Raw genomic sequence first — 23,957 nt, 5'->3', positions numbered from 1 at the left:
CTTGGCTCTCAAGCATCCCACAAATGTATTGTCCTGTACTTCAGAAATTCAACTTCCTCTCACCTCCTGGCTTCCTCCGCAAGGTTGGGTGCTTCTCACGTCTCAGGGCACAAATGTGGTGAGCATACCCAGGAGAAGTCTTGGAAATGTTAAAGCTGTTTACTTAGGAGTACCTCGTGCTAGGTGCTTTGTAAAGACTGTCTCACCTGATGCTAATGGGACACATTCAGCTATGTTCAGAGGAGACGCACAGGCTTCCAGAGGCCACACAAGTTGCCCAGGAGCCACACCCTTCACAGGAAGAGAAAGAGACTCCAGCTGGGCCACAGCATCTAGCCAGAGATCTACATTACAGACACATGCAGGGTGATGGGTGGGGGGTGGAACAGGTCCGGAAGTAGATGGTAGGTATCGCAGTATTCAGTTCTGACCTAGGGAAATGGCTAAGGTCCTTCTGTCCCTGAAGCAGGGATATGATAAAAGGCCTATTCAGGTCACAGGCTGGCTGCACAGGCCATGACAGCTCAGGCCCAGCCACTACATGGCCTCAGCAGACGTGACCAGAAAGGATGCTGGCTCAGTGTGCTGGTCATTTGAGAGATGGGAACCTCAGCTGAGAAGAAGAAGAGGAGGAGGAGAAAAACAAGTTCTCCATAAGCTAAGGTTGCAGGTAACCCTATAGTGATTGATGTAGGAGGATCTAGCCCACTGTGGTGGTGATATCCTGAGGATGGTGGTTCTGGGTTCTATAAGGAAGCAGGCTGAGCGAGTCATACAGAACCACGCAATAGCCTGCATCCCTCCATGGCCTCTGTACCAGCTCTTTCCTCCAGGTTCCTGCCCTGCTTGCGTGCCTGTCCTGACTTCCTCCAATAATGGACTACGATGGGAAGTGTAAGCCAAGTGACACACCCTCAACTTGCTTTTGATCAAGGGCTTTCATCATAGCAATAGTAACCTTAACTAGGGTACTCAGAACAGGAGCTAACCTGTGTGTCTGCTTACAACCCACCCAGGGTCTCGGGTCGCATTATCTCAAGTCTACGTAGAGCTACCCAGACAGTCCCCATGATGGTTTGAATCTTAAATTCCCCTGTAAAGATGTTAACATGAAGCTAGCCCCACAGCTGACCAGGCAGTCTCCACCCAGTAATGGCACCACGGGAAAGCCATGGGACTCTTAGGAAGGCAAGCCTAAAAGGAGGAGGTTAGAACACAGGTGTGTGCCTATGAAGATGACACAGCAGCCCAATCCCCTTCCTGTCTCTGTCCACTTCCCAGTCTCCACAAGATGAGCCCCCACCTCTACTGCTTGCTTCCACCATGACACACTCTGCCACCATGGACCCAAACAGGACCAAGTGAGCAAAGATGGAAACTTGTGGAACCATGAGCAAAATCAGACCCTTCTCCTCCTTGAAGCTCTTTACCTGGGGTGTTTTGTCACAGCAAGGAACGCTGACTAGCACAATTTCCCATTTCATAGGCGGAAGAGGCACTCGCAAATAATCTACCTGTGCAGTAGACCTGTCCACACAACTTGGTGTCGGGGAGGAGTCACTGCCTCCAATATTACAGGCAGAATCATCCACTTCCAACTCTCAGCTGAAACGGAAGGGGTTGTGCAACATGTATGCATCCATTCACTCACTATTCCAGTCACTGATTTTTGACAATGTTTTCTAAGCACCTCAAATGTGCTAGCAAACAATAGTGAGCCAAGGACACGGGCTGAAGATGAAGGGGAATGAGCCAGTTTATAGACCCAGGATTTCAGAAAAGAGCTACGAAGAGAGAAAGCTGGGGGATTTGGCATCTCTTCCCACTGTGCCACTCAGGAGGGTGTTGACATCTGAACTAAGACTCGGTGAAAACACAGAGCCCAACACAGGCAAAGGGAAGATAAAGCCAGGAGACTGACCCTGGTACAGGACAGGGCACATATGGGCCAGGTCAAAAGCCAGCAAGAGGAAGAAGAACAGAGGAGGAGAAGGAGGAAGATAATAGGGGGAGAAAGGGAGGCCAGTGAGTTAGGAGGAAGAGGATGAGGGGGAAGAAAGGAGTGGAAAGCAAATAGAGAGAGGGAAGGGTAAACTAGCAAGAAGGAGGAGGAGGAATGAAGGAGGAGAAGGAGGAGGAGGAGGAGGAAAAAGAAGAGGAGGAGGAGAAAAATAACAGAGGGAAGGACAAAGGAGCCAAGGGAAACGCCCCTGTCTTATAGTAAGAACAGGTTTTATTCCTGTGAGTCCCAATTTCTGCTCAAAGATGATGAATTAAGATATCTATGGGGCTTTTAAAAACACAAAAGAAACAGACCTTCAGTAAAGATAATCCAGAAAGATAAGGCTGGGTTCTGAATAATGAAACAGAGCTGAAAACCCTCAGAGCCCAGCACACAGTACATGCTAGAACACGTTTCTCACATGAGCAGAGTGATTGCAACTGTTCACGGTATGAGTCTGGGGTTCCTCATAATACCCGGGGATGGAGAGAATGAGGGGGTCTGAGAAAGGAAAGTAAACGCAAGGCCTGTCTAGTGTTGTCGAGCTCAGTCCCACCAGAGGACGCAGGCTCAAGACTCAGAAACGAAGACATATTTAGATAAGCACACGGACTTGATGCATAATGGTTACTAAGGGAAACCACTGTGGCCCGATTTTGAAATGTGACATGCAAAAGACAAGCTGTCCCACCCTACAAGCCCCTGCCAGAGTCAGAACCAGGACAGATGCAGGGCCTGGCTTGTCTTGTTGGCTGAGTGAGCCATTTAAAATACATTCTGAAAAGGAAAAGGAAAATTTTAAAATCAGTTTGATGTGGGTTGGGCTGGGTGTCCTCAGCAATGTGAAGCCAGACCAGTTGTGGGCAGCGAAGCAGGTACTTATCATGGATTTTAGGGTCAGCTGTGGGTTTGTTTCACCTATTAGAGTGATACCCTAATATTAGCATATAGGAGATTGACATCTGGTATTTTTGCCTTCCTCAAATACAGTGTCCCTCTTACATACAGCAAGAGGCAGACATTTGTCGAATGAACAAACCAGCAGGCAGCTAAAGCCTGTACTTTGGCCAAGCATGGTGGCCCTGGTTTGGAGAATGGAGACACACTGGGGACTTGAGTACAGGTGGGGAAACTAAACAGGCCACAAAAGAAAGAGCCCAGGAGGAATGGTAAAGGGAAAGCTCTGGGGGAAACTGACCCAGTACCCAAGGACTGCCCAGGGTGAACTGGACAGTCCTTCCCAAAGCCCCAGGATCAAGTATCAGCTCAAAGCAAACAGGAACTACGGCCTAGCAAAGCAGTTCTCTGGCATGGGTTTGGTGGGATGTTCATGGTGTAAAGGGCACACTGTGGAGAGTTGAGTCTAAATGATGCCAGTGACTATCAGATGATTGGGAAGCTGGGCTGATCAAAGATATATGGATAATCCCACCAAATGGCACAGCCATTTCTTGGCTTTTCTCAGATCTTCACAGAGTGGTGTGAAGCCTCACACAGTCTCTGTGCTCCAAGCTCTCTTCTGGGAAGATGAATTGTTAGGGTCTAACAAGAGGCACCCAAGGAAGTACTGTCAGTGCACAGCAATTGGGACCATGTAGAAAATACAGACACGTTGAAGAGATGATGTCTCCCAGGGCCATTCATCTGGAGTGACCAGGCAGCTAGAAAAGGTTGCTGTTCTGATGTGTAGTAAAGGCACTCTACAGTGTGCTGGGCATGATAGGTGCTGACGGATGGGAAGCTCAGGGAAGATGGGTTTCGGCCAGGACCTCCTTGTCACTTCTCACGCAGGGTTTTCTACTGTACAGCCTGCCTGCCTTCCTCCTCCACCTACTCGTTCTATCAGTACTCATTGAGATCCTTTCCAAGCCTGGCAATGGTCAAACTGGCTTAGAAGTACAGGCTGTGGGCAAATGCATTGCACAGACAGTGACTTGGGCTGGCAAGTGGGTGGCAAGGCGGCTCTGTGGGTTACAGCACCTGTCACTGAGCCTGAACACAGTTCTCCACTGAGTTCAGTCTCCAAGACAGAGGGAACCAATTCCCAAAAGTTGTCCCTTGACCTCCACAGTACACTGTGACATGCATATAAACCCTTAAAAAAGAATCAGAGTACAATGAAAAAATAAAGAAAAAACACTTAAGATTTACACATAAGTTGCAAAAGGAATGTGGGGGAAATGCACAGGGCCTCATATGCAATGCATGTCTTATTTCAGGTTGGGTTCCATAAATAAATAAACAAACAAATAAATGCTTATGTATCTATTTTTCACATACCTTTAATTGTTTCTGTTCAACATGAGCCCCTGCACACTTCTCCCGGAAACCCCAGCCCAGGGTGGTTGAGAAAAACCCTGCTGCCCTGTCTAGAACTGAAGCCGCCTCTCTAGCAAATACCTTTCAGAGGCTCTGTTTGAGGTTGTGATTGACTATGTAAATACCATTGCTTTCAATGCTAACTGCTCCAAAGGCCACACTTGAAAGGCATTTAAAAGACCCAAATAAATAAAGAGCCAGTTGAATCATGTTCAGGACTGAAAGTTCAATACGAGGGAGGTGACTTTCTTCAAATTAAGCTAACGGGTCAATAGACTTCCACCCCAAATTCCCACAAAGTTGTTTTCATTTATTTCTTGTTGCTCATGCTGAACAAGCTGATTCTAAAATGCACTTGGAACAGTAAGATCATTTTGAAAATGAACAAAAGCATGACCAGGTCATAGGGGTCATAACAACCCAGGGGTGACATCAATACAGAGACACAAAGATCAACCAGATGGGCAAAGAGTGCCAAAACAGACCCATGGTTTTAGAAAAACCATGTCTAGCCAAGAAGACACTGCAAATCTGCTGGAGAAATGCAGCATTCGCATAAAAATGAAAGCTACGTTTCCACCTTATTTCCCACACACATAGCATTCCTAAATGTGAGAACACTGAAACTTTAATACTCTGAGGAAAAAAAAAATACAGAAATTGTTCATACAGCTTTTGGGGAGGGAAGCCATTCGAAATAAGAGGCCAACCGTACTGGCCACAAAGGAGAAACTGGTGCATACAATGTCAGTAAAATGAAAAATTCTGTACACCATAAGAAAGAAAAGCCGCATCCTCAGAAAAGATCCTACAGCAAAGAAAATCCGATCTAAAAAATAAAAATTATAAAAAATGTTTGTCAGAAAACAAAACAAAACAAAACAAAACACAACCCTGAGAAAGACGGAGCCTCTGTCTTTCTCACAACACATCAAAATCACAAAAAGATGCTCACCTCACCAGCAATCAGGGAAATGCAAGTTTAAAATGGTGAAATACCGTATCACGCTCATTACCCAGGAGACATAAAACCTGGCTCGAGTGAGGTTCAAAGGCCTTTAATACCAGCACCTGAGAGGCAGAGACAGGGGGACTGCTGAAAGTTCAAGGCCAGTGTTGTCTACACAGCAAGTTTCAGGCCAACCAGGGTTACACAGCAAGATCCTGTCTGGAGAAAACAAAATGAAATAAACAGAAACAAACCACTTGCTCGAATCAAGTGCTGCACAGAAAGTGGAACATTTGCTTCGGGCTGGAGAGATGGCCCTGCGGTTAAGAACACGGGTTGCTCTTGTAGAGGACCTGGGTTTGATTCCCAGCACCCACATGGCAGCTCACAATGGTCTGTAACTCCAGCCTCAGGGTATCTGACGCCCTCTTCTGGCCTCTGCAGGCACTGCATACATGTGGTGTACAGACATAACAAAGCTCCCACACACAAAATAAAATATTCTTACGAAAAAAGAAAAAGAAAGAAAGAAAGGAAGGAAGGAAGGAAGGAAGGAAGGAAGGAAGGAAGGAAGGAAGGAAGGAAGGAAGGAGGAAAAAAAGAAAGAAACAAAGAAACGAAACAAACAAAGAAAAAGAAGAAGGAAAGAAATAAAAAGCAGAGCAGCAGAAATTCTTTCAAGCAGATATTTAGGACACACGTTAGAGCAGTCTCTACATTGTCTGATAAAATGGATGACACACATGGCCTACAACTCAGCAGTTACACCCTTGCACATGGCCTAGATGCGGTCTACAGTGTGAGTTGGAGAGTAAAACCCAGTGCAGAAGCATTGAAGGGTGACTTTCAGAAACTCGTCTGAATTGTTACCATAAGCTGAATTTGGACCCCTTGTCCCTCTCTTGCCATTCTGCTCCCACCACAGGATGATGCTGAAGGAGCTGACTGTCTCCAGGCACCAGTCTCTCCACCCTGGACTTCCCCAACTGTCTAAGTATAGGAAACGAGCCTCTGTTCTTTCTAACTCACCCCGTCCTAGGTATTTTGTTACAGGAGCATGTCACAGACTAAGATGGGTTTACAGACTAGAAACATTCAGGAAAGCTCAGCTAGTACAATGGGGGGCGGGTGAACAATAGCCTAACCCTACCAAGAGGACTTGTAAATACAGAGTAACCATTCATGCGCAACGCTATAATAGAGACTGGTCTTAAAACCACCACTGAGAAAAGAAACATGGTGAGCAAAGATGTAAGGACTGGAGACTAGTCCTGGAAACGTTTACAGTATGTAAGGCAGCGTCTGTTCTATTCCAGACACATGTAAGCAGAACAAATGTAAAGAAGACTGGGAGAACGATGAATCTAAATTCAGCCAGACTTCTAGAGGAAAAGCAGCAAATGGTATCTGGAAACCAAATTAAAGTCCCCCAGAAACCCCACTATTCACCCTCAGATGTTAGCATTACTAATTAGCCACAAAGTAGGGGGAGGGCTTGTCGATGAAGTCGGGTATCTGCAGACTGAGAAACCTCAGGGAGCATTTGGTCCAGCCTTCAGTGCTCACAGAAGCCACCTATCTCTACCTGAGCCAAGGGACTCTTCTATGGCCGGAGTGGGGTCCACTGTATCCATTCTGCAGGCTGTACACCGTGCATTTCCACAGTGTACTTCACGGAGCACCACGGAATGATGCGATGCCCCCTGGGTTATTCGGTGTACAGCTTACAAAACGGTATTCCTGCGAGCGCTTTAGGACGCAGACAAAATCGTGCCTGCTTCTGGGATAAGGGGTGCTCGCAACCTTTTGGGTCCTTTCAGTCTCACATCCTTCTTAAACATATTTGAAAACTGCCTCTCCATCCTCTCTCCCCATTAAAGCAGATCTACTTTTTTCACACAGGACTTCAGGTACTGAAAGCAAGCTAGCCCCTACCCTCACCCTCCGGAGATTTCTGCTTTCTAAGGCTAAATATACTCCTGGCTTCGCTTACGGCAAGCATGCTCTGGCTTCTCCGATGCTCCGATGCAGTTTAAAAATGAATTTTTAAACTGTCCTTTTACCAATCCCTCCCCGCCCTAGTAAGCACTAGGCATGCTGGCCGACATGTTCTCAAAGAACCGGAACGCATTCCTCGCAGCTGCTCGTAGGAGACACCCCCAGAAGAAGGCCCTCACACATGCTTGCTTCTACAGCAGTCAGACGGCCGCAGGAGCCAAGAAGCGTGGAGTGGAAGGAGCTAGGCTAGGCTTTTCCAGGAGGGAGTTGGGGGTGGGGGAAGATGGGGAGACAGGGATGAGGACAAGGCCAGCCGATCCTTCACTTACTCCCAGAACTCCATGACCGGGGAGGTGGCATTCTGCAGCGACACGTGGGTGTAGTTGCTGAAGTTCAGCTTCTGGAACTCCACACATTTCTCTGAGTGGAAACAAGACAGAGCACACAGGAAGTTAAACTTCACAGGCCCAAACCTGGTGAAGGCACAGAGATGATTTTGGTGTTGGCAAACAGTGGCCAGGGTCCATAGGTGAATCCATGCACTGACAACGGTTTCCCTGGTGGCCTGGTCTGGTTCTAACAGGAGCATGTGGTAGGAGTAGAGCCTTAGTCTGTTCCCTTCCAGAATCTTACCACATGATGCCCCTTGCCTCAGCTTCCCCCTACCCCACCCCCCCCACACACACATGCCACCTTCTGCTCTTTCTTCTCTTTCTCTGCTTAGTCCTGTCTATGGCCTTGGTCTCTGCTGCCCGGTGCCCTCACTGGAATAAACAGAACAAGCCAGACATCCCCAGGGCCTCTGATGGAGCTGCGGCTCCCATTCACACAGAAAGGGGTGACTACTATAGTGGCCTTGTGAAGAGATGAGGGCTGGATGAACCGGCAGGAACACACACAGGTGAAGTCCTCCGTTTCTTCATCCCCTCACTCACTCCAGTGAGTCAAAAAGTTAGCTATTGAATGGCTCTCCTCAAAAATATGATCGCCAAAGAACTGCACAGAAACACCCTAGTGTCTTGGTCCAGAGTAATCCTGAGCTGCCTCCTCCTCTAGGAAGCCTTCCCTGACCTCCCTCTCCTGAATTCTAAGTACATGAGAAGCCCAAGACCTTCCAAGGAATCACCTTCTCCAACTCTCTTGATTATGAAGAAAAAGAATCCAAAGCTAAAGAATAGCTGAGGCCCCGTGTACACCTTTCCACTCCTCTGTAAAGCCCACACCCTGCTAAAGACAGAACCGAGGGCTCCATCGTTGGCTGTGGTTGACCTGTCAGCCACCATGGATGCATTGCCTGAGCCACTGGGCTGCAGGCTCCCTGGGGCAGAGCCTACCACACCAGTTCCCTTAGTACCTAGGGATTCATCTGGCTCAGAGGCCAGTGAGGAATGGTTGCTGCTACATCTGGCAGGGCCTTCTCACACGGACGAACCCCCAGTTACACCTGCCATCTGGGCAGAAGCATCTTAGGCCCATCAACTGTTCATGTAACAGGCTATGGAGAAAGGGGATCACAAGCCAGAAAGCTCTGTGCTTCACCGGAGATAAATGGCCTGGGCTCTCTGCATCGTTCTCATCCCTTTTGGCTAGTGTTAGTGCATTCTTAGAGCAGGTGGGTCTGGGTACACACGGGAGCCTACTGCAGAGTCTAGAACCCAGCATTGTCAGCAAATGGCCTCGATATGCCCCGGCCTGTTTCTGCAATGACATCACCCTTGGCTTTTATCAGACTCTAAAATGGGGCTGCCTAATATTTCTCCCGAGAGTAAAAGGAAAGTCTTCTGGGTGTGCTGGTCACACCTGAAGTCCCAGCACTTGAGAGGCCGATGCTGAAAGATTGCTTGCAGACAGACAGACAGGCACATGCACGCGCGCACGCACACACACACACACACACACACACACACACATTTCATCAGACATTCAAAACTGATGTGTCTTTTGCATTTAAATTGATTAAATACAAATAAAAAATGCTTATAAACCGATGTGACTATTCTCACAGCTAGATAAGCAAATTAAAATTGGAATAAGTCAATGGCTTCTCCGCCTAAGACCTTGAGCTAAGATCAAGTATAACACAAGTTAAAGCTGCCCTGTGTACACTTGTACTCCCAGAACCTGGGCAGTGGAGACAAGAGAGGACCAAGAACTCCAGGTCTGTCCTGCGATACGTGAGACTCTACCACAAAGATGAATTAATTAATTTATAAATGAAATGCCAACCAAACTTGGGAGCTGGCCCAATGCAAAGCAATACCTACCATACCTCCCAGGCTGCACAGAATAATTACATTTGGGGATAATAAACTGCTTTCCCAGCAGAAAAGCAAACCTGCCAACAAAGAGGCAGGGTGTGGGGAACTAGCCTGGGTACTCCTCCATATTTCCTCAGCTCACCCTCCTGGAAGACCTCCTACCTCACAGCTTTCCTCAGCCTCAACTCCTACCCACATGTCCCTCCTTCCTTTCTCCCTGTCTCCCTTCCTTCTTTTTCTTTTCCAATGCTGGGGATGGAACCTAGGGCCTTGCGCATGCTAGGCAATTGTTGAGCCACTGAGCCATGTATGTCTTGTGGACACACGATTTAAAAATTAAACCTTGAAGAGTTACAAACACAGATTCAAGCAGCAGAAAGACTCTCTTGAGGCCCTCCATGGCAGGGGCTGGGGTGGAGATTCGGGACAGTAAACACACTAGAGGCCTGGAAACTAGACTGCAGAGCCTTCTAGACCTAACCCCTGCTGCTTCTCCTATTGGTGACCAGAACAGTGCATAAACCTGCTGTATCTCAGCTCTCAGTGTGATAGGTCTCTCGCCCAGACATAATCTAACCATAGACGCTAGCACAGATAGATAGGTCAAAGCATGTGTCCCAATTCCAGCCTAAAGGCAGCACCTCTGAAAAGGGCTCTGAGGCCAGGGCTTAGCTCAGAAAGAAAGAGTGCTGTAATCCATGGGTGATGCCTGCTGTGAGCTCAGCAATCTCAGAAATGGTTGGACAGGTACTCTCCTCCTCTCGATTGCCAAAGAAGTCTTGCTAGGATGACAGATGAAAAGAAAAGCATGCATCTACATCAAAGGTGACCTATAAGATTCCCCGTGTGGAGGAGGGGCAGGGGGGTATTGCTGCCTTCAGATGTTTAGCTGGTTTGAACAAGTAAAGCAAGCTGAGTGTGGTGGTGGCAACTGTGTCATCCATAGCCATTAGCTGCTTCCCAGTCATGGTGTGGCTGCTGTTGTCAAGTAGGAAGGTTGCTAGAGATTTAATTTTTAGATAGAAGTTGAGGGGGGTGAAGTTTGCACTGGCTGCTATTCCAGAGGACCTGAGTTCAATTCACAGCACCCACATGGTGGTTCATAACCATCTGTAACTCCAGTCCCAGTGGCTCTGACACCCTCTTCTGGCCTCCATAGGCACTGCATGAATATAGTCATATACACACAAGCAGACAAACACTCACACACATGAAATAAGAATAAATGCATATTTTAAAAGAGTGAAGCTGGAAATCGGGGTTTCCTCAAAATGTCTTCTGACTTTCAAATTCTGGCAGCCAAAGGCATTTTCTAGTTCGTGGTCACTACCATAAGCGCACTCATCTTAACTCCTTCATCTTATGGAAGAAGATGAACCACTCAGAAGGGCAGGGCTAGAGAAGGACTCCTGATCCTCAAGCTGCAGTCTAGAACTTGGTCACACCCTAACTCTGTCCTCAGGGCTCGGCCTCACCTGGAACTGCTGGATATGCCCTGGCCAGGTGACCACTGTTCCAGAGGCCACTCCCAGGAAACTGAACTGTGACAGGAGCCTAGCAGCTCAGGGTGCACCACCAACCCCAGATCTGTCCACAGGACCAGGAGAGACCCAGCCCGGACACCGTACCTGTGTTCCACTCGTGCCCACAGGTGGCCCAGGGGAGCTCGGTGGTGAAGCAATTGCTTAGGTAGAAGATGGCCCATGCCAGGATGATGATGTAGTAGACATTGAGGTGTGCCTCGATCACCTGTGTTGCGTAGCCAATGCCTGTGAGGACCAACAAAAAACAGCAGCTGGAGTCTCCGTCCTTGCAAACAGCCTTCAGTGGCTCCTGGCAACTTGGCACCAATGAGGCAACCTTTTCTTTGCTTGTGAACTCAGCACTTACCTTCAAATAAAGGGCAGACCCTCCTCCAGCACGTGATGCCGCCCTCGCTCGTGAACTGCCCCAGAGCCGTCTCCAGGAAAAATACAGGAATTCCGCAGCAGATGAAGAACACCACGTAGGGAATCAGAAACGCCCCTGTGAGGGTACAGAGGGGTGAGATGGGAACTGCCCTGCCATTTCTCCTCCAGCGTCTTCAGTGAGCAGCTACCACAGGGTGGCACAAGGTTCTCTTCCAGCTGAAATTCCAGTGCGGCCGGGAGGGCCAGAGCCCAGAAAACCCGGAAGCGGGTTTGGTTGTATCCTCGGCCACCTTTTACCTTTAAACGACTATCCCTCACCTCTCTGAACCTCAACTTCTCCAGGTGTCAAATGGGCTTTACTGATTAATACCTGCCACGGACCATTTTCCAGGATGGCTGCAGGACTGAAATGGGAAGGTTCAAAAAAAATTTTTTTGTTGTTGATTGATTCTCTTTCTGTGTGGGTGATTTACTTCCTGTGAATGTGTGCACACACGTTGGTATACACATGTATATAGAGGCCAGGGCACAATGTCAAGTGTCTTCCTCTATAATGCTAACCCCAATTTTGAGACAGGGCCTCTCGCCGAACCTAAGGATCACTGATTCAACTCGGCTGGCTGGTCAGGGAGCTCCAGGCATCCTCCTGCCTCGCCTCTACTTCCTCAGTACTAGAATGGCAGGTGTGAACTACCACATCTGGCTTTTAAAGTGGGTGCTGAAGATTCACACTCAGTCTTCTTGACCGAAGAGAAAGCCCTTTACCAGTGAGCCATCTCTCCAGCACAGGTTAAGTTCATTCCCATCCTATGTGTTTTATATATATATATATATATATATATATATATATATATATATATATTTGGAACAGGGTTTTTCTGTGTAGCCTTGGCTGTCCTGGACTCACTTTTTAGACCAGACTGGCCTTGAACTCACAGAGATCCGCCTGCCTCTGCATCTCTGAGTGCTGGGATTACAGGTGTGCACCACAGTGCCCTATTCCCTTCTTATCTCTAATTTCAAAAGGGTGAGTGAAGGAGACCACTCCTCATTATTTTCTTATAGAATCCCCTTAAGAGATTTTTTCTCATAAAGGGGGGGAAAAACTTATCAGGGAATCATACAGTGAGAAGCAACAGACTTCAAAGGGTTAAACATCCCTGCACACATGATCCAGGGATAGAGCTGAGCTCTAAGAAATTTGTAGCAAGGATTCCCCTGCAAGGCTGGTTTAGGGTCAGCCTGGGTAAGGACCACCCTAAACACAATATCCACGGCCCAGGCCCATTCTGCAAAATAAATAAAATGGATGAAGTGAGCACAGGCTCCTAGGCACAGATGGGAACCCCCCACCCCCAAATCCCTCTTTTTCTTTCTCCTGTCTAATAACAGAGCACGAAAACACAGTATTCTTCGTCTGATGTCACGGATGGAGGCTTTACCTGAAATTGCTTTTGCTAAATGAAGCCTCTTTAACCACCGGATTAATAGTGACAACCTTGATTAATCCTGATAGTGTGGACCTATCTACTAGACTTTGAAGGGTCTTAGCCTTTTCTGGGTAAGGGACTAATTTAAGATTTTACCCTGTGAATGAGATACTTTCAGCTACTGTGGGGATTTGCTAGTCCAGCCTGTGGACACAGTATTTTTAAAAGAAACCACAGCCCGGCTAGATTAAAGGCAGGAACCTGTATGATGGGGTCAATGACATCGGAGGCCTGGATCCAAATCTGTTTGATTAAAAAGCTGAAGCGGTTGCCTTAAGAGCCTGTAATTCACCTGTGAGCCTTCAAGAACCCGGGAGATGACACTGGGTGAGAGCCAGCTGGCCTGGGTACTCCAGAGGCTCGTACTGTAATTCTTAAAATAACTAATGCAACCACACTGGAGTGTCTGCACGGACGGAGGCTTTTGGCAAGTCAGAGAGAGGAGAAGAGAGAGAGCAAAACCAACAATGAGTCATGCTTCAACTTTACTCACTACAACCTTAAAAACAGTTTGTAGCAGAATTTGTGATTAACCGAATTAGTCTCCATTTCCTACTTTGCTTCTTGTTTGGGCCTAACATTTCCTAGTTGAATAAAGAGGTTAACAATAGTTTCTGCCCCAAACTATCCTCAAGGGCTCCTACAGCTTCCTAAAAGCGCAAGGTGGCTACTCAGGCTCAGCCTGCATGGTGAAGCAGGGGCCTGCCTGAAAGTGCAGGCCACATTTTGGGTCTCCGAGTCCCGAGTCCTGGCCGGCTGTCTCCCCTTGCCAAGCCACGAACACCACTGGCCTCTTCATTACCAGTGCAGGGCAGGCCTGGAGCAGCCTGTGCCTTCAGGATAAATGTCCCCAAAGAAAGATCCTGAGCCAGGCAGTGTGGTTCGCAGGCCCCTCCGCTTTTTGCTCGGGAATCCCTGGGCTGATGTGTCAGCTAATTTTTCGGCCACTTCTTTAGGGTTCAAAGATTTTCTTGAAGATCAGTCGTACCAGAGAGAGGAGGGGAAATGTTAAGACAGGCCTTTTCTGAGAGAAACTGTGCCACCACAAGTTTTAAGGGCTCCCTTGCCACTCTGCCATCCTACTGTGGGATGAGCGGCTTGGGAGTGTGTGCGTGCGTGCGTGCGCGTGCGTGTTGGGGGGTTATCTGGGTCCTGCTCTGAGCTTCGAGAGCTGGGGACCACAGCTTCCACTCTTCCCAAAGGCACTCTGAGATGCTGTTGCCGGAAGGGTCTCTGATCTTCTTCCCAATATCTAAGCATCTCACACACACCAAATCTGCGTGGTTGTGATTGTTGTGGGTGAGTCTGAGCCCAGTAAAAGAAACTGCTTGGTGCCAGTTTTTCCTCCAGAGAGGCCTAAAATACTTTCCCTAGAAAGGACCTAAAGAGCAAATGTAAGAGACTACAGCAGAGAGCACTCCGCAAAGCCTGTCAGAAAGTTCTCTCCCCACGCCCCGCCCCCGAGTGTGTGTGTCAGCTCAACCCTGCACACACATAAAACGAGGCCGTTGGAGTCAGACGCCCACCCTCAGCAGTAGTAAAACAGAGCTTCTTGGACTCTTGGCCTCATCATCCTTGAGATTTGTAAAAAGCGCTGCCTTCTAAGGCGACTGTGAGAAAATAATAATAATAATACCAAGACACAGCCGACTAACCACCAGGCAACCCCGCTCCTGGTACTTGAGTGACCTCTCCAGAAAACGGCTCAGAGCTGTCTTTTCCGGTGAGGACAGCGGTGAGCCTCCGACCATAAATAAAGGGTTTCTGCCTAAAAATGCCAGCGAGAGTTGCCCGAAAGCAGAGCTCCTGGGCCAGGTCTGTCCCCTCAGGCAGGTGACAGCCGCAGCTCTGGGCCCCGTGGCAGGTGGTGGCAGGTGGTGGCGCGCTCAGGTGCGAAGCGGGCCCCCCCCCACCGCTCTCGCAGGTGCAGAGGAACAGGTGGGGGTCCCCCCTCCGCGCGGTCCCTCAGCTCCCGGGGATGGGGAGAGGGGGGGATCGGGGCTGTTCACGAAGAAGGGGGGTCTCCCCACCCCACCCCAGGCGCCGCCCCGCGTGCCCGCCGCGCTCACCTCCGCCGTTCTTGTAGCACAGGTAGGGAAAGCGCCACACGTTACCCAGCCCGATGATCTCGCCCGCCACGCTCAGCACGAACTCCACCTTGTTGTTCCAGTGACCGCGCTCGTGGACCGCCTTGTCGCGCGCCTCGCGCGTCCCCGCCGCGCCCCCGCCGCCACCGCCGCCGCCGCCCAGCGCCTCGGACCCCCGCGCCTCCTCGGCCGCCTTCCCGTTGCCCAGGGGCAGCGCCTGCTCCGCAGTCATGGCCGCCCTGCCGCCTCGTGCGCCGGCCCCGGCTCTGCGCCGCCGCCCCGGGCGCCCGGGCTTTTGAGAGGCTGGAGCGGCGGGCGGGGGAGCCGGGGGTGGAGCCGAGGGAGCTACCCGGCCCGGCCCGGCAGCATGGGACAGGGGAAACGGTGCCCAGGCCACCTCCCGGGCCCGCCTGAAGCTCGGGGGCTGGAGGGACGAGAGAGTCCAGCGCCCTAACCTTGTGCGCCCAGCACCTCGCTCAGCACCTTGACCTTGCGCTCCAGGCGCTTGGCACACACTCGGGCCCCCGAGCTTGCAAGCGTCTGCTTTTCTCGGAGCTCAGGGTTTGCCCCAGTGCCTTGCTCGCTGGCTTCCGAGGGCAGACACCAACCGAGAGTCCCCTAGCCGGGCCCAAGCTGGCTGCGTGTGCGACGCCTGAAGTTCTGCCCCTCTCGGTGGCCTTTCAAAGCTTGGGCCTCAGTTTTCCCATCCCATACAGACGGGCAGCTCTAACTTTGGAAGAGCGAACAGCTAAATGGGTCGGGTTTAGTTGCAGGGACCTGGTGGGGGTAGGGTTGGGGGTAGGGCATGGGACAGAAAGTGCTTTCGAAGCTCCCAGGGGAGGCTGATAGCGCTGGGGCTCAAAGGGCCCCACCATGGGTCCCCTGCGCGCCCTCTACCCTCTACACTCATTCCCCGCTCTACGCACAGGTGAGTCACCACAGTGTGGCACTGAGTACGGATCTCCGGAGACAGGAGCAGGCAAACCTAAGCTGAACGTCACGCTTCACCCATCGGAGCTGTGCGACCTTCGGCCAGCGTCCTGATACCCTCTGTCTCTCCGTTTACTGACCTGCAAAAAGGTGCTTCCGACATTGCCTGGTTAGGTTAGGTTGGCTTTGTTAGGGTGAAGGGGTAACGGAAGTTCTCCTAGGGTAGAAATTGTCAGTGAGCATTAACCGTTACTGTCAGTTACTGTCAGTCTGCACTATGCAGACACGTATGCAGACACGTATGTGTACATCTTGTTCAGTGTGTCCCTCCAGCTGGTTGTAGAGACAGCGTGCCATAGCCTGGGATGATGACAGAGAATTTGGCTTCACGTGCCAAACAACATGTACTTAGCACATATTTGCAGCAAAAAGGGCAGCCATATAACTCAGTAAAAGAGTACTTGCTTAGCATGTGCCAAGCCCTGGATTTCATCCCCAGAACCAAGCTGAAGTGTGTGTGTGTGTGTGTGTGTGTGTGTGTGTGTGTGTGTGTGTGTTTAGGAATGGAATTGCTCTGGTTTGGATGACACTTGTGAGTTGACAGCGGGCCCGTGCCTGTGGTGTCCCTCACAGTGGAACCTTTAGGAGGTGGTGGGGCCTGCAGGGAGGGTCTTTGGGTTATTGGGAGCACGTGTTTGCAGGGAATGTAGGAGCCTGCCAAGCTCAGATTCGCCTCTCCTGCCAACCAGAGGTAAGGCTTTACTGCCCCTGTGACGCGCTTCAGCACGAGTCCAAAGCACAGGGGCCTCTAGAACCCAGCGCCTGATTCAACTGTAAGCTGGTTCTCTGAGCTTTCTGTCACAGCGCTGAAAAGCTGACTGACTGACAGGAGAAGGAAGGAGAGGCTGTTACCACAGGGCCTGTGGCTATGGGCAGGTCCATGCCTCTTGCACACCCCTGGAGCAGACTCCTCATGTCATCCTGGGTCCCTCTGGCCTAAGGCTCCTGAGTACCCCGCCCTGTGGCCCCTAGAGGCAAACCAGATGCCCTTCTTCCTGGTTCACAGCATTTCTTGGAAGAATAAGTGCAATGCGGGGCTACCTTCTGAGGACCAGGCTGCAGATCTGCAGCCCTGCTTGTGCTGGTTCTCAGGCTCGTCCATCCCCAGGCTGACTGAGCTCTGGGTGGTTTTGTGCGCCTCGCCCTCTCAGTTCCCACTCACCCCATCCCCACCTGCTTCCACAGTCCTGCTTGCTTCTTCTGATCTGCTCTTTCCCAAGCCTTGGGCCACCCAACTAAATGCCGGTGGCTTTCATAACCCTCTGTCCAGCTGCTAGAAAGCCAAGTTCCTGCAGGTTGCTCAGGAGAAGGACTGCCTTCACACCTAGTCTCTGCTGCCTGTACCTTTACTGGACACAAGCCGGCGTCATTTGGGGACAAGGGAGCTTCAGTTGAGATATCTCCAGCAGAATGCCCTATGGGCAAGCCTGCACATTTTCTTCATTTATGATTGATGTGGGAAGGTCCGGCCCACTGTCGGGCAGTGCTACCCCTGGGCTGGTGGTCGTGGGTTGAATAAGAAAGCAGGCTGAGCAAGCCATGGGGAGCAAGCCAGGAAGCTCTGTGGCTTTTGCTTCAGTTCCTGCCTTGAGTTCCTACTCCGGCTTCCCTCAGTGAAGGACTGTAAGCGGTAAGATGAAATACACTCTTTCCTCCCTAGTTGCATTTAGTGGAGGTGTTTACCAGAGCAACAGAAATGCAAACTAAGACAATGATGGTTCTGTGCCTTTGAACTGTGGCCTCATTGCTTTAGGCCCCATCTGTCAAATGGGTTCAGTTACTCTTCACCCCAGGGTAGCCTGAAGATGACAGCCCGTGGTTTGTTTCTGAAAAGGAAGAGGAGAGGGTCTGCAGTGTCCTCCTCTTGCTGATGGTCTTCAATGGCTCTTCTTTCCTACCAGAAAAACAAAACAAACAAAAAACAAAAAAATACTGTTGACCTTGACATCAAGTTCTCTTACCTTCTGATCATTTCACAATTCCTTTCTAAATCAAAGCTAATTTTCTCACATGCCAAAACCAATGTTTCTTCTTCTTCTTCTTCTTCTTCTTCTTCTTCTTCTTCTTCTTCTTCTTCTTCTTCTTCTTCTCCTTCTTCTCCTTCTCCTTCTTCTCCTTCTCCTTCTCCTTCTTCTTTCTAGTGATCACTAGCACTTTGTATAAAAGAACAGTTAAGGAAGGAATTCAACTCAAGAGTCCTTTCATCCAGCAGCACATGGTTACTGGCACTCAATCTGTTCTCTGGACAACAGCATCAAAAGTTAGAGATTTACTGCTGAGACTCCGTGGTGGAAGATGAGCTTGTTAGCCCAGAGCTCCCGGAAAGTGCCTTGGAAACTAAAGGAGTTGAACAGTTGACTTCTGGTGGAGTTCCTGTACTGTGTTCATGTACTGCAGCATCTCATCTGGGGAGTCTTAATGTTGCCCTAACTTAAACCTATGCTCACAGCTGCCTGCCTTGAGGACTGAGAATCCAGAATCCCTGGGAAGTGAGCAGGATTCAAAGCTGTGAAACCAAGAGCTACAGAGCCGGGATCAGAGAGAAGTGGCAGCAAAGACTCTAAAACCAGGGTGGCTTTCCTACACTCACGGACAGGATAGCCTGCATCAGAAGAAGCAGATGTGAACTCTGGGCTGTCATCAATGATGCACAGCTCCCCTGAGGTGACGTCTCAGCCCCAAGAGTCCAGGACAGAATTTCCCAAGCATGCAGTCTGAACTCACAGTTTTCTGCAAAACCCTGCTTCGCTGATACCAAGCATTAACAGCCCCAGTTTCTCTCCCTTTCCTGTAGCCATGGAATTTTCTATATGTCCTTGCAGAGGCCTCACAGCAGAAGGGTTCCATGATGGGCTTGTGTTGGCCCTGGTTCTAAGCGTCAGTGCCTTCAGTTTCTGTTAAAGCTGTGGGAACCTGTTTCCTCAGTCTGGCGTCTCAGGAGGAAAACATGCCCCACCCTAGCTGAGAGGGCCTATCCCACCACCACCCCAAACCTACAAGCAAACCCAGCTCATATTCCCACCAGCAGCATCCCAACCTGTCAGCCTTCAGCCCCATTACTCACAACTCTAGAATGGCCAGTGAGCTGCTCCGAGCCACCAAGTAGTAGCTTAGTCCATGTACTTTTTAGGAAGCCCCCCTTCACCCACAGGATACAAGTCGTCGTTGTAAGTCCAGTTTAACGTGCCCTTCTTCTCCGCATTGTAAAATTCTTGGTGCAGTCTCGGGGCTCAGGGCACCTTTCAGGAGGAAGCCGAACTCTGGAGACTTTATACATCACATTTTGGGAGTAACCTGCCTGGGTAACTAGGGAAGCCCTCGTTCCTTTGATGCTGTCTGTTCTGGCTCAGTGAGCCACCCTTAATACTGGACCAGAATAAATGTGGAAGGATGGGCAGGCTTTCTTGGTGATGCCTCCTTCCTTTGCCCCTTGGTAATCTAATCTGGATTTCATGTGCTTACCTTATGCCCCCTCACGTGGCCTTCTGGAAGGAGAATATGCTAAACATGACCTAGATTTCCAGTGGATAATTAAGTAATTACAATAACTATATGTTCGGGGTGATTCTGGTTTCGTAGTGAGTTAAATTGGTGGACTTCCCTCTTCACCTCTTCCTAACCTTGCTCCCCATCCTTGTTCTTGCTGTGGCCCCATGGTGGCACACTTCTCTGATTCTTTGCTTTAGCCTTGGTCAAAGTGGCCTTAGTGTGGTATCTGATGATGTTATCATGTAAAGAACTTGCCCTGATGCTCCAACCAAGGACCATTCATGGAGATAACCTAGAACCCCTGCACAGATGTAGCCCATGGCAGTTCAGTGTCCAGCTGGGCTCCATAGTAATGGGAACAGGGACTGTCTCTAACATGAACTGATTGGCCTGCTCTTTGATCACCTCCCTCTGAAGGGGGAGCAGCCTTACCAGGCCACAGAGAAAGACAATGCAACCACTCCTGATGAGCCCTGATAGAATAGAATCAGAAGGAAGGAGAGGAAGACTTCCCCTATCAGTGGACTAAGGGAGGGGCATGGGTAGAGAGGGGGGAGGGAGGGTTGGATTAAGAGGGTAGGTGGGAGGGAGCTACAGGGGGGATACAAAGTGAATAAACTGTAATTAATAAAAATAATTAATAAAAACACAAAAAAGCAAAAATAAAATTATAAGCAAACACACACACATACAGAACTTGGCCTTGTATCTGCTGCTCTCCAGCTTGGGTTCCAGGAGGAGGTCACAGAACAGACATACCTGAGCCAAACTTCAAGACCAAAGCCTGAAGACAGGCTGCCCAAGCAACAGAGTCACAAGGTGATGGACCCTGCTCATTATCATACACCAGTGTCACACAGCAAAAAGATGGCTAATACACAAGCTGTATGTGGATTGTCACATATGCCCCTGTGCTGCTGCACACGCCCCACTAAGGGATCATAAGCATGGCCATATTTTCTATGGATGCAGAAACTGCCTCGGAGAGGTTGAACGGCGTACTCAGAATCACACGACTCACCTCTCCAAAGTGTGCTTCCCAGTTTAAAGCCTCAGTCAGGTGCCTAGGCCATGAGGTTAGTCGTGTGAACTTGTTGTTACAGGCGGAAATGGTTGGGTGAGAAAGAGGCTGTTCACCGTCTTCCTCATCTAAGGAGAACAAGCCTGTTTGAGCTGGCTCAGAGCTCAGCCTTTGTGTCCCGGATGAAACCCCCATGTGGACCCTCTTTGTATGGATGCATGGTGTTTAAATTCCAAGCCTGTGTACTCTTGCCTATGAAAGCAAGCTTCCTGGAGCTGGCCAGCATCTGTGTGTATAAGCACACTCGTGTGCGCGCGCACACACACACACACACACAGAGTTCCTTCTTGACCGAGAATTTTCCAGCTGGCACCTGTATTGTTCCATGAGTGACACACTGGGAACATTTGCATTTACCTGAGGTAAGGCTTCTGAGAACACAGCACCCACCACAGAAGATGCACTGTCCTTCTGCAATGGCCCCTGAAGTTACACGACAGGATGACCCTGAGCCCCTTAGCACAGGTCACATCTAACCCCAGGCTTTAGTTCATAAAATGCCATGTTCCCTCTTGTCAAAAGTGTTCAAAATGTGCTTTCTGCTGATGACATCCTGTGGCCCCAGATGCACAGTGCCTTATAGCTGTGCTCTGTCCAGTGTCTGAAGCCACAGACAGGTTTGAAGCCTCCATGTAGTATTTTTCTTCCAAAACTCAAGTAAAGTTTAACTTATAAAGTAGGCCCAGAAAGAGATGGACAATAATAAAATAACAAAAATAAAATAATGAAATCAAAGTTAAAACTGCAAGAAAAAAAATATTTAAAACTTAGAATTTAAAAGCCAGGAGTGGCTGTGCACTGCATTAATCCCAGTACTCCGGTGGCAAAGTAGGTTCAAGGCCAAGCCTGGTCTACAGAGTGAGCCCCTATCTCAATAAATACGTGGATAAAATTTAGAACTTATTTCTGGTTGAATCAGACTGTGATTGACTACAGGTAACTAAAACAGTAGAAGCAATTGGACAATAAAAGGAATCCTGTGTATCCGGGTGCTCAAATATGTCTCTCTCAGAGAGCGATGTAGGTCAAGAATGGAATGACTGTTTAGTGACATGTGGCCTCAAACCATCCTCTGGTTCGCAGTTCAGAGGCAGTAAGTTCAAATGTGAACCCTTTATTGGGCCTGCCTGCACGGCATTACAAGGGAGCCAGGACATAAGTGGGTGGGTGTGCATTTCATCGCTGTAGTCCTTGAGGGGAAGAACGGATGCTTGGGGGCGTAGTGCTGCCTCTAAAAATCTTAGTGGTGTCCCCGAGACTACCTGTATGATCCAGACCTCATTCCTGCCTCTCTCCTGCCCCACCTGTGGCCAGGCTGTTTCCTGTCTCTGCTTCCCCTAAGTCAGCAGTAGGTGATGTTGATTGGTGAACATTAGCTCTCAGCCAGCCCTCAGGTGGGATACTAAAGTACAGCCTGAGGCTCAATCCAAGTCTGGGGGCAGGATCCTCCAAAGTAGTGTAGCAGGTCTCTTTGGGAGCCCTGGTTTTTCAGCCAACTGCCCTGAGGTTGAAAACACTTAACAATTCTCTGCCCTTGCAGCAGCTTATTCCTGGAGGCGAATTCCTCAGAGAGCAAGAAAACGGTAGCACTCCCTGGGGGCTTTTAGACTGGTTGATTGCCAATCTAGTGTTTTACAGATTTGTCCTTTCTAGCTCCTTAAGTATTTTTTAAATATTCATGTACCAACTGTAGTCTAGTCTTTTCCGAGTGTGTTTTATGGAAGCATTGTTACTGATTTTTATTCCACATGCTTTGCAGCCCATCTGTTTAAAGTGGACAATGTAGATGACCAGCCATGAGCATAAGCAGTTCCCAAACACCCCAACTTCTGTTCCCTCCTCATAAAAAAAAAAAAAATGCTGTCCTTTGAGCTGTCACTCCTCAAGCCTCCCTCCAGCCCTAGACTACTCTATCTTCTGTCTTTGTGGTTTCACTTATTCTGAGCATTTGCCTGACTAGAGCTGTAAAAGGTACAGGCTTTCCCACCCAACTCCTTTCCAGGAACAGTCCTTTTGAAATTAATCTACAGCCAATCCATTATCCTTCCCTTGGCTGCATAATACTCCACCAGATTTTATTTATTCATCAGTGGAAAGCTGAGTAGTTTGCAGGATGGGGCCATTTCCTCTCTGAGCATTCCTGTACAAATGGATGTGTGTTCCCACTTCTCTTGGAAGAAAATCACTAAATCATAGGTAATTGTTTGTTTAACTGTTGGGGGTGATGCTAGCCTTTATTTTGTTTTCTGAAGCTGACTCCCAGCTGTGCATGAAGGTTCCAGCTGCAGCACATCCTGGCCAAGGTCTGTTAGCATCTGTGATTAAGAAAAGAAAATGGTAACATTCTTATTGGCACCAAGTAGTTGACTGTGGCTTGGTCTCCTTTCTCCTTCCTCATTTTATAGGATTCAGTTTTGAGGCAGAGCTCTTCTTTGTAGCTCATGTTGACCTAGAATTGCTGTGTAGCCCAGGCTGACCTCAAACTTGGCATTCTCCTGCATCTGCCTTCCAAGCCCTGGGATTACAGATGAGATTTCCTATTTATTTTGAAATAAGACTTTGCCTCGTAACATGAAGCGGCAGCATTATTTGCTGTGATAATGGAAGCACAGGTTAGCCATCTAGGATGTAGAGGTTTAAACCCCACAATATTCCCTAATGCAAAGCTTGTCAGGAGCTGATATGATGCTGCAATAAGAGGCCATGCCCAAGAGAGCTCACTACAGAATCTCAGTGTGAGCATATGTCCACATGGGTATGATAAGTGCACGTGTGTGTGTGTGTGTATGTGTGGGTGTGGGTGTGTGTGTGTTGTGTGTATGCATGTATGTAGACCAAAAGTCAACCTCAGGTGTCATCTTCAGGATCCACCTACCTTGTTTTGCGAGGCAGAGTCTCTCATTGGCCTGGAGCTCACAAACTAGGCCACATAGTCTGTCTCAGCCTCTCCCAGCACTTCCATTACAAGTATGTCTCCTTGCCTGACTTTTTACATGGGTTCTGAGAATCAAATGAAAGTTTTCATGCTTACACATGCAAGTACTTTATTGCCTGAGTCATTTCTCCATACCAATTTTTCACACACACACACACACACACACACACACACACACACGAGAGAGAGAGAGAGAGAGAGAGAGAGAGAGAGAGGGGAAGGGAGAGAGAGAGAGAGAGAGAGATTGTGCTGGATAGTTTTTGTCAACTTGACACAAGCTAAAGTTATCGAAGAGAATGGAATCTCCATCAAGAAAATGCTTCCATAAAATGGGGATGTAGGCAAGCCTGTTAGGCATTTCCTTAATTAGTGATTGATAGGGGAGGGAGTCAGCCCGTTGTGGGTGGGGACAGCCCTGGGCTGGTGGTCCTGGGTTCTATAAGAAAGCA

At 49.1% G+C, this 23,957-nt stretch overlaps 1 protein-coding gene across 1 annotated transcript in view; it reads right to left on the bottom strand.

The window, feature by feature from the left end:
• The window catches only part of Slc6a11 (solute carrier family 6 member 11), a 118,741-nt gene extending 103,445 nt beyond the window's left edge, over nt 1-15,296 (bottom strand). Inside the window, exons 1-4 of the mRNA XM_021637653.2 lie at nt 14,996-15,296; nt 11,417-11,551; nt 11,155-11,295; nt 7,598-7,688 (exon numbers count right to left, since the gene is read on the bottom strand). Of these exons, the coding sequence (XP_021493328.1) occupies nt 7,598-7,688; nt 11,155-11,295; nt 11,417-11,551; nt 14,996-15,245 (617 nt within the window). The 5' untranslated portion in view covers nt 15,246-15,296. The remainder of the gene's footprint in view (nt 1-7,597; nt 7,689-11,154; nt 11,296-11,416; nt 11,552-14,995) is intronic.
• Between the last annotated feature and the right edge of the window lie 8,661 nt (nt 15,297-23,957).

Source organism: Meriones unguiculatus, chromosome 5 (assembly GCF_030254825.1).
Source record: "Meriones unguiculatus strain TT.TT164.6M chromosome 5, Bangor_MerUng_6.1, whole genome shotgun sequence".
In the NCBI taxonomy this organism is placed as follows: Eukaryota; Metazoa; Chordata; class Mammalia; order Rodentia; family Muridae; genus Meriones; species Meriones unguiculatus.
The sequence above is the reverse complement of the archived record's forward strand: the minus strand, read 5'-3'. Positions and strand labels throughout refer to the sequence as shown.